This window comes from Oculina patagonica, chromosome 10 (genome assembly GCF_052425735.1).
Source record: "Oculina patagonica isolate OP01 chromosome 10, crgOcupat, whole genome shotgun sequence".
Lineage (NCBI taxonomy): Eukaryota > Metazoa > Cnidaria > Anthozoa > Scleractinia > Oculinidae > Oculina > Oculina patagonica.
In genome coordinates, this window is record NC_135767.1 from 13,389,296 (window position 1) to 13,400,551 (window position 11,256).

General features: G+C 38.6%; 1 protein-coding gene across 1 annotated transcript in view; it reads left to right on the top strand.

The window, feature by feature from the left end:
• Positions 1 to 3,161, top strand: part of LOC144629040 (RNA-splicing ligase RtcB homolog) — a 35,323-nt gene extending 32,162 nt beyond the window's left edge. Inside the window, exons 17-20 of the mRNA XM_078487203.1 lie at positions 272 to 300; positions 552 to 642; positions 1,822 to 1,864; positions 2,335 to 3,161. Of these exons, the coding sequence (XP_078343329.1) occupies positions 272 to 300; positions 552 to 642; positions 1,822 to 1,864; positions 2,335 to 2,399 (228 nt within the window). The 3' untranslated portion in view covers positions 2,400 to 3,161. The remainder of the gene's footprint in view (positions 1 to 271; positions 301 to 551; positions 643 to 1,821; positions 1,865 to 2,334) is intronic.
• The last annotated feature ends 8,095 nt before the right edge of the window (positions 3,162 to 11,256 follow it).

Consider the following 11,256-nt stretch of genomic DNA (forward strand, 5'->3'; position numbering starts at 1 on the left):
AAGAGAGTGAATCCTTCCCCTGACTGACGTTTAGAATAAGATGAGGCAACTGAAAGAAGTTAGGGGTCATGTTCAGTCGATACTTTTGAAAGACAAGTCAAACGGTAGGGTTAATGTGAAAAGTTACGCTAGTTTATTGGACTCCTGACTGACTGATTATCCGAGAAATACCAATAGGACTGACCGACAGCTATTTTAGAGTTTTATTAACATTAATATATAATAGGTTGTGCACTGTTTGTAGAGCGTATGTTTTCTGTTGTTTTTGTAGGGCAGAGCATTATCCAGATCAAAGGCACGGTATGTGACAGTGTTTTGACAATTTATTCTGTTCTTCTATGTACTTATTTTTGTTAAACGTATCGACTGAGAAGAGAAGAGAAGCAAGCCCGAATTTCTGCCATCTCCTCTCTCGGGAGTTCGGGGGAAGGGGGATGTTTTAAAGAAGTCGCCTCTCTTGTAAACCACAATTGTTATTTAAGAAGGCTATCACCGCCAAGTCTCATTCTGTTAATAATATACACGGGCAATTTTATCTATTTTGTTTTCAGGCGAAATCTGGACTATCAAGATGTGCTCGATAGTCTTAAATCCAAGGGAATCTCTATCAGAGTAGCTTCCCCTAAGCTAGTCATGGAAGAGGTAAATAGTGATTTCCCTATCACAGCCATGCCGTGTTTGGTTGTATTAAAGGAGCTACATCACGGAGAACTCATCTTGAAAAAACTGGCTAGTTTTTTTTTTTTTTTTTTTTTTTTTTTTCAAGTTTGTTGTCCGCAATCTGTCTTAATCTTCGTCCGTTGAAACCATCCTTGGTCATTTTAGCGTTTATAGAACTCCTTTGATGTTTTCTTATGTTAGAAGACTAAGTTTCCTTCAATTTGGAAGTAATCAGAAAAATGGCTTAAAATATAGTGACACTGCTTCTTTAACTAAAGGTAGCCTGACAAACGCGAAAACGCGAACCTCACGCTGTCAAGTTTGTGAATCCACTCCCATCTTCGCTATTGTAAGCCATCCTCACTTCCTAATCAGATCCTGTCAATTTTCGAGTGCTTTTTCAAAAAATGAAATCATTGCCGTTGCGTTCACTGTGATCAAGATATCTTTGTAAGCATCTCGAAATCCCGCTTGTTCCAACTCTATTTGTGCACTTCTATTATTATCCCTCAGTCGATTGTAGATCTCACAATCCCATTTACATTTCCTCTCCTGTTTTATTTTTTTTTTTATCAATCCCCCCCGTCCAGATAGGTTGCCCCCCCCCCCCCCCCCCCCCTTTCCAGATGGTGCAATTCCTCGAAAAACTCTTCAAACTCACTGTTACACTCAGTAAAGTATATTTCGTTCTTACAGCTGTGGTCTCTTTTAACAACTCCAAGGCCCTGTCATGCATGCATGATAATTTGTACCTTATTACATTAAATTATCGCGTCACGTTAATTTCGCGATTTTGAGGTTCGCATATTTTGCAAGACTTAAATTTCGCGATTTTGCGAAAATTTTGTTTTTTGAATCACTTTAATTTCGCGTTTTTGAGTAAGACACAATTTAAATTTCCTTGGCAATATTATTTTACATGCCCTTGAATTAAATCAGTAAAAACGACTTCTTTAATGAAAAAATAACGTCAGAATTAACAAAAAAGCAAGGGTGGGACTAAATCTCGGCAACAGCTACTACAGAGCGGTTAATGTCTACAAGTAGGTTATGCTTGTACGTGCATGAGTTATTGTTCTTGAGTCAATTGACGGCAACATCCATTAATTGCGAAAATTTCATGTAATAAGGTACTTTATTTCGAACCTTCTCTTTTTTCAGGCTCCTGAGTCTTACAAGAACGTCACCGATGTAGTCAATACTTGTGAGTAATGAATATCTCTTTGTCTTCAGTGAGATAACTATGTAATTGTGATAAGTTTATATTTGCACCATTTCAAGGACATGACGAGATCAAGACCAAGACGAGACGCGTCATAAAAACTAGCCGTTTACAGAAAAGGACTCTTAGTTGCACGTCAAAGAATAAGATGTTCGTCGTGTGCAACGACTGAGATGTTAAAGACTGATCTTGTGTCTCTGCCTAATAGGCGTTTCCTATCCGGTTCGAAGGACCAACTTTATGTGGGAGAGATTTCCTCTGAGATTTAAGTACCTTTACACTTAACAGTTTCCAGTCGATAACTTTCTTCTCCTTTGTACTTCACTGCTCTCACATGTTGTTTCATTTCATAAATCTGTTTTCAGAATATCTCTAGTTTATTATTTAAAGACTATATTTAACAATTCTCACGTATTGATCCGTGTTACCAAATTTCAACTTTTCTTTCCTAGGTCATGATGCAGGAATCAGTAAAAAGGCGATTAAACTGAGACCAATCGCCGTCATCAAAGGATAAAACACGCACAAAATAGCAGTTTAATGAACTCGCAGAACCTAAACTATAAAGACCAAAAAATATCCGCAACATTATCAAAGCTGTCATTTGGTCGTCACGCAGTGTTTTCAAGGGAGAAGCTTTGCGTGACGCGAGCCAAAGACATTGTATTTTCCATGCTCATTCAGGAGATGACAAATCCTCCTGTAACGTTTAAAGGTGTAAAAGAGTGCTTCGTAAGAACCAGCGACAAAAGTACGACAAACGTAACAGCAGATCTATCATAAGAGCTTTTTAGAGCTGGACACCCAAGTTTTCTTACATATTAGCCTTCGGACTCCCTGCAATTAGTCTAAGAGCAGAGCTTTGAACAGGGAATGGCAAACGTGACATCTTGACATCTCAGATTCCACGTTCAAAACAAATGACTGAAAATCATAACACACTAAGGTTACTGAAAAGTGACCAACATTTACTTTTCTTCACAATGTCAGCACATGTACGCGACATGTTCAAACAACTTCTCTTAGTTAGCTATAGATGTATAAAAAATGTATCAACAACACTAAAAATTATCAAATAAATAATATTGTACTAAAAAAAATTATAACGATATCATGTCACTTTTCGTCCGAGATGACGTACCATAGCCTAGCTTACTTGATTACGTCATCCCTGTTTCTTATGCTCTGATAAACAACATATTGTCTTAAATGTCACATAAAAAGAGTTTTGCTGCGTAGCACTCAATTGTTACAATAAGTGTTCAATAAGTGTTCTTGGAGTGCAAAATAGTTTTTTTAAAAACAGACGTTTCGGGGAAACCCCTTCATCAGTGTAAATGTGATGTCTTAAAAGGAACGCTTGATCGTACGTTAAATGTCTTGCGTGCGCGTCGTTTAAAAATAAACAGAACGCGAGATTACGCGCGCGCTCAGCGCACATGACAAAAATTTTAATGAACATCAGAATATTAGTCTGAGAATACAAATGTGAATTTAGAATTTTAAGTCAATGTTCATGCCACCATGTCAATGTTCATGCCGGCGGCCCAAAGACGAAGGAAGGAGATGAGGATGATCTTTACTTACAAGACACTAACATATTGTCTTTCCGGTTGTAAAGTTATGTATGGCATTCACCGATGTTATCTGGTATTTTGCAACCATATAACTCTACAACAATTCGTCTGTGGATGAGAGTTCTATCGGGTAGAGGGGCAAGTGTAAGACATGTCGCCGTTGTTAAATTAACATTAATATTTTAAGAAAAACGACAATTTTTTTAAGTTTCAAAGACATGTTTCGACAGAGCATCTGTCGTCTTCAGTTGAATGGTTTACAAAGCACAGTGAGTTGAATAATAAGTAGAAAAAAATGCTAATTAAGACAAGTAGTAACAACAGAACGTGAAAATGTGTGAATTAGAAGGATAATTTTAGATTTACATGGTGTAATTGCTGATTGAGGCAAGGTAGTTCCTTTTGAATATGGATAGCCTCCTTTATCTTAAGTTGAAAAGCTGGTAGAGGCGTGATCTAAAATATGAAAGCAATCTATTGAACACAAGAAGCGACAACGTTCAGAATTCTGAAGGTGTTTGAAAATGTGGGGGCCTTATCACTGGCTAAGTGCTCACGTACGCGTGTGGCAAAATGTCGGGTGGTTTCGCCAATTTCCCTTTCGTAAACGGTCGTTGCCATTTGAAACGGTCGATGCCATTTCTCATCAGGGCCTCTTCATATGATCCCGGTTGACCGGGCTGGCCCAGTTACCGAGATCTCGGCTCACTCCTATTTTCTTGTAAAATTTTGGATGCGTTCATATGAGAAGGTGGGCCAGCCCGGTTACCGATATCTCGGTTTCTGCAACCGAGATCTCGACAACCGGGAAGAATATTTTCCCATATGAACGCTCCAGCCCGGTCGCCGGGACGCAACTTTTTTTGAGAAAATAGCTTCCCTTTCGTAACTGGGTGGACAAAATGGCTTAATTTTGCCTTGTATCTATTTCCACTTCAGAAATATGCGAATTAGCTTTATAAATAAAGTTACATGGGTCAATAAAGCTACGATAGTCGCGAAAGATGCAACTTAACGTGTCGCCATTTTGCCTTCGTTTCTTGAATTTTATCCCCGTCAACCGGGCTAAAATTTTCCATATGAACAGAGGTCAAAATCCGTCCTGGTAACTGAGACAGCTCGTAAACCGGGCTCATGTGAAGATCAGAACGGTCGTTGCCATTTGAAACGGTCGATGCCATTTATACTTTGGACCAAATCGCATGAAAGGATCTTTCAAACTTCTTGAGAGTACTAGATGTTTGTTGAGAAATGTCAAGCGATTCCAAAAATTATTTTGGTTTTCAAGTTGACGAAATATCCGGAGCTTCGGTATACCATAAGATTGCTATGTTCTCGACACTTGTAAAAAATATGGCTCAGCCCGGAAGTAAGAAATGTTGAAACAGAAAACTGCAGAAAACCTCACGCAAACAAATGAATGGATGAATATCTCCATTTACTTTAGTAACCTAATGAGAATATTCTATGCCTGTTTAGAAATGCCAAGCGGTTCTTAAAATTATTTTGGTTTCGAAGTGGACGAATTCAGGGCGAATTCTTCGAGCTTGTGCATACCGGCATGCCGAATGTCGAGAACGTAGCGATTTATTAATAGTATGTACAAGCTCGAAGAATTCGTCCACTTCGAAACCAAAATAATTTTAAGAACCGCTTGGCATTTCTAAACAGGCATAGAATATTCTCATTAGGTTACTAAAGTAAATGGAGATATTCATCCATTCATTCGTTTACGTGAGGTTTTCTGCAGTTTTCTGTTTCAATATTTCTTACTTCCGGGCTGAGCCAATTTTTTACAAGTGTCGAGAACATAGCGATCTTATGGTATACCGAAGCTCGGATATTTCGTCAACTAGAAAACCAAAATAATTTTTAGAATCGCTTGACATTTCTAAACAAACATCTGATACTCTCAAGAAGTTTGAAAGATCCTTTCATGCGATTTGGTTCAAAGTATAAATGGCATCGACCGTTTCAAATGGCAACGACCGTTCTGATAAATGGCATCGACCGTTTCAAATGGCAACGACCGTTTACGAAAGGGAAATTTCGCCGACATAACAGGCATTACAGCCCGCAAATGCAAACTTATATATAGACCACACGTGAACGGAGACCGCCGGGGACAGGGTCTTTCACTCCAAAAAGGTTACCGATCTTAAAAGAAGAAAAAAACTAGTTTGATATCTAAATCATTACAATAGCGCTTAATTAAGTGCTACCGACTGTAATTTTCGAGAACAAAATTTCAAAACTGCTAATTCGCATTTCTTCATATTCAGTCAAAAGAAACCCTTTGGTGAAAGGTATTTACGAAAATGACATTTAAAATTTTCAAAGGGTTTTTATATTTGAGAAAATCGGCAAAAGGTGAAATGCCGTTTTCGTGTCCCCGCTGCCATAAAATTTTGTCGAATTTTTGTGGGTATTCAAAATACTCGTACGGAAAGAAGGTTGAACATATGAAATTTATCTTTGGCAGGTATGCGGGGCATCCAATATACTACACAGAAACCTAAAAATATTGCAAAACGATGCAATTATGCACCAGTCAATATAAACCCCCGCACCCCCCCGGCCGGGACATAGCGGGGCATTTGACAGGAACTTACATCAAAAGTTGTTTAACGCCCCGCACCCTGTGGCAGTTTTTATGTTCTAATGGGAATAAATACCCCCGCCCAAGTGCCCCGGTCCTTTCGGAAATAGCGTCAGCTTAATAATTTATAGCCAATGGATTTAAAAAAATAAAAAAACAAACAAAGATACTGTACACAACAAGAACGTTTATTAAAAATAGTAAAAATGGTGATACAGATCGACATTCTCGGGAGCAACGAGCCGCTGCGCGATACAAACTTTAATCTTATCTCCCCCAGATATTTCCTCCAACCGGTCCACATCGATGAACTCGTTGAACTCACGGTCAAACTTCTGAAGAAACACATCCGTACTTTCTTCAATCGAGAAGCACTCTTTTAATCTTTTAACGATATCTTCTTGGGGAAACTTCCAAAGCACTATTTTTTTTCTTTCCCCAAACTGAACAAGAATCTAAATAGGGAATGTCAATTAAAAGCATTGTCATTCTAATGCGATACACATGGCTAACCAAATGCAGCAATTTAGACAACAACGACCAATATTTCAGTTATAATAAATGAGAAATAGAAATAGAAAACTCATTTTCGAACAACAATCACGAACAAGATACTTCGGATGGCCTTTTTACGTTACAAATTAGCGAGGATACTAACCTTTCTCTCTTCGCAATCCGCCATTGACGCTGTCGCAGTGATCTTGGTATCCCCCAATTTTAGGTACCCCCGTACCAAGATCCCTAGTGATCTTGGTATCCCCTCAGGGGATACCAAGATCACTAACAGCGTCGAATACAGCAGACTGGGGCAAGTGAAGCAAACCAAAATTCCACTCAAACACCATTTTGCTTTATCACAAAGCTTTGTTCGTAAATTTAATCGTTCTTAGCAAACAATATTGACGACTTCGCAAATATTCGCAAAGCTAAACAACCGTTTGATTCAAGTCCGCGTAATTATTCTTAAAACCTGTTAACACCGAACCACGCGCCGAAATCCCTTATACCGGCTAACCTTTAATATTTCAAACATAAAAAGCGCATTGTAAGAGCTTCCAACTTGCTCGGTGAATGAACATTTAAGAAAAAATGCGAACATGATCAAGAAACTGACAAAGGACTGTCACGCAATATTGCAACTCGATATGAATGCGATCGCCAGGCGTGAAAACTGACCTCTCGAGTCTGTGAACTTATCTCTTTTGTTTGTATTGTTATCAGCAAAAGGTTTTATTGCAGGTAAGGGTAAGTAAATACTGGGTTAACTTAATGACTTTTACCTTGTGATTTCGGTTTAGTCGATATAGGTATTCGAGCATCGACCCAAGGTTAGAACATTTACCATTAGAAAAAATAAAAAAACTTTAAAACGTTGAAAACGTTGAAAGGACAAGACATCTAAGGAGAGTGATTTATTGGGGATACCGAAATCCCTAGTGATATGCGTATCCCTTCCTACTATATTATCTCTGATGAGTATTCTGAGAATTAACCTATCAAAAGCAGTTACCTAGACGAAAGGCTTTCAAACGGGTACAAAAGGAATTTTGGGGGATACCGAAATCCCTAGTGATTTCCGTGTCCCATTCTGTATCCCATTTTTTAGAATTCTGAATAGAAAAGTAACCAACACTAAAGATAAAAAGGTGTGTTACCTAGACGAAAAGCGTTCTAACCTGTAGAAAAGGTAAGGAGAGAGGAATTTAGCTAGGGGGATACCAAAATCCCTAGCGATATGCGTACCCCCTTCCATTATGAAATATACATTATCGGTTAACTTAATTATATATAGAAATAACAAGACGTCAAACAAAAATGAAAAGGACGTTGATTTATGGCATTCACAAATGCCACAAAAGAGAAACCTGGGGAAGACCATCAAGGGGCAAGCTTTCGCACAAGTTTGAATGCCAGGTAAAATGGCCCCGAAGAGTTATCAAGTGCGTTGGAAGAAGAGCTGCAACGTCGCTATCCATCACACTTGGGATGGAACAGAGAGCCATCTGGAGGGCCAACAGCAAGAACAATTGCAAACCGTATTACTTACGTTACGGGTGAAATTTTGCGGCGTTTGACTTAGTGATTTCTTTAATTACTATTATCATTTTTTTTCTTTTCTCCTTCGAGCAATAAACACAGTAAGAGTGTCTTGAAGGTGGGGGAGGGGAGTGGGAAAAAATCCCAATTTTAAAAAACTTTTTCCTGCAAACAAGTTTACCAGCCTTTATTTTCCAGATTTTCCCAAACACCAGCCGAGTTTCAGGCCTTGCTTTGCTTGTGTGACCCTGATACCCAACCCCGTTTAACATCACTAGAAATATGTTTATTCCAAAAAATTATTCCACTGCATTACTTGTTAGCCCTATGCGCCAACTTGGCGCCAGGGGATAGGTGAAGGCATTGCTTGTTAACATGTTAAGTCTTTTCCTCGATTGAATGATTTCCGTCGACGATTTGCATGTTTATCTCTCTTCTTTTACCTTGGGTCTAGGCTATATATTATTATTCTTTTAGCCCTTTCCGCGTGCTTTCCTGGTTTGAATGCTTGTTGCTAGCTATAGTCTATGTAACATGGTCGAATCTGTACCTCAGAATACTCAAGGAGGGAATACCTATATCACGGAACGATTTACTGTGCTTACTTGTTCAGTTACATGTATAGTATAGGTAATTCTATTTTCATTACAGGTATAGTAGTTCGTTCTTTGTGAGAATTTTTTATTTGTCTACCCTACATTTTTTGTCTGTACGGCGTTCGATTTTCTACAAAAGGGTATCGATAACTGACATATTGGAAGGGGATACCCATATCACTAGGGATTTAGGTATCCCCCCAAATTCTCTCTCCTTACCTTTTTTTTACCGTTTGAACGTTTTTCGTCTATTTAACCTACTTTTCATTTCTAGTATTGGTAAATTCTCTCTTCATCATACTCATCAGAGACATTGTAGTAGGACGGGATACCCATATCACTAGGGATTTCGGTATCCCCTGATCCCCAATATATCTCTCTCTCCTGACGTTTTAATATGTCTTGTCCTTACCACGTTTTCAACGTTCGAGATTTTCTTTATTCATCTTTGTTGTGCTGTTTGTTGTACTCTTTGGACGATGATCAAATACCTATAAATCACTATGTGCAGGAGTAAAGGTCATTACGTTATCCCAATCAGACTACGTCTTCTTTGTTTACACATAACTGTTTTATTTGTCACTTAACTATATTGTTAATAACGATACAAATAAAAGGGATTAGTTCACATGGAATAAATGAGCATTTAATAAAAAAATCAAAAAAAAAATCTTTGGTCTAAGGTTATTTAAATCTTTGACAGACTCGAGAGGTCAATTTTCACAGCCTGGTGATTGCATTCATATCGAGTTTCTATTGCGTGACAGTCCTTTGTCGGTTTCTTGATCAAGCATTTTCGCATGTGAAATTTTCATCCACCGAGCAAATTGGAATCTCTTACTATCGTTTATGTTTGAAATATTAACCTGCCTTGAAAAGTTTATCGATAAGCACCATGTGCGTGTTTATAGTATAAAGGATTCCGGCGCGTGGTTCGGCTTTAAGAATAATTGCGCGGACTAGAATCAAACCGACAAGCGGTTTGTTTTCCTTTGCCAATATCTGCAAAGACGCTAATATTGTTTGCTAAGAACGATTAAATTTACGAACAAAGCTTTGTGATAAAGCAAAATGGTGTTTGAGTGGAATTTTGGTTTGCTTCACTTGCCCCAGTCTGCTGTATTCGACGCTGTTAGTGATCTTGGTATCCCCTGAGGGGATACCAAGATCACTAGGGATCTTGGTACGGGGGTACCTAAAATTGGGGGATACCAAGATCACTGCGACAACGCCATTGCCACCAAGGTCCAATATCTCGACCCAGTCTTCTCTGAAAATTATCGTGCCAGTCTTTCCGCTGTCAGAGGAAAATGCCCCGCTCCATGCCCCGGCTGATTTAGTACGAAGTTCAAAAGCTTTCAAAAGCCCCGGTAGCCGTGCCTCTCAGTGTCGTCAAATCACTTCAAATTCCCCGCTAATGCCCCGCTATGTCCCGGCCGGGGGGGGGGTGCGGGGGTTTATATTGACTGGTGCATTAAACAGATCTTTTTGAAAGCCCAAAAATTGGTATTTTGAGCACTTTGGTAAACACTTGAAACAAGGGTAACTTTGGTGGCAAAAATCGTGTCCTGGTACATCGAAATTTGGAAAATAGATCGGCGTCAAGTACTATTATGGTACTGTAACATATAAAAAATCCAGCCTGGGCAATTGAAAAACCACCCGTTGAGAGAAGTAAACGCATAGTGAATATTTCATGTATGGACTACAAAAATTGTCACGGTCACGCAACACTAGTAAACACATTTCGATCTGATTTATTCAATGTGTTTTAGTTTTGCTCACTTTGGCTACAGTTTATGCTCGAAAAAGTCTACCTATCTTATGTATAATTTACTGTTTTGTATTCATATAAAAATTAATTTTAGAGGATGGGATAATTGATCTGAACGCAAAAATACAAAGGTCAAGTTTCGTGTCATATTTACCGACTTTGCCGCTCACACTGTGTAACTCGCACTGTGAAAGAAATAAAACAATTCAAAGCGAAATGTCTTCACAAAGTAGTCTCGAAGCGTGTCATATTTTATCCTGGTGGTTCTGTTTCATTAAATTACTAACTATTTAACACTGGTAAAAGTTATTTTTAGTTCCGGCTGTATCGATTCTGTAAAGTTTTTCGAATACCTCAGTCCCAGGGCTCAGTCTGTGTGTCAACAACATGAATTTTGCAAATACAGTATGTGTTCATAAACAAGATGATGATCTTATCGACAAGCGTATCTATAGGAGAACATCGAAAAATGAAGTAACTGTGTTCAACTGCTTGTATATTTTCCTTTTAAGAGTGCGGGTCCTCGACTTGATATTATACGCCAGAACTGATACATGTACATGTTTACCAAGAACTGCAAGAACTGGAATTAGATGTCTGTCTGAATGTCTGTTGATTTCCTGTTTAACAATAACAATAAAAAAAAACACTCTTGGCTATAAAGCAAAAGATACTATACCACCAGCAGCAGCTTACCATACATGTCCAAACATAACAAGTAACGCTTCTCGGCTGGTTGAGCAAATACCAAACACATTCGAAAAGGCGATCTCCACAGCCGTTGTCAGCCG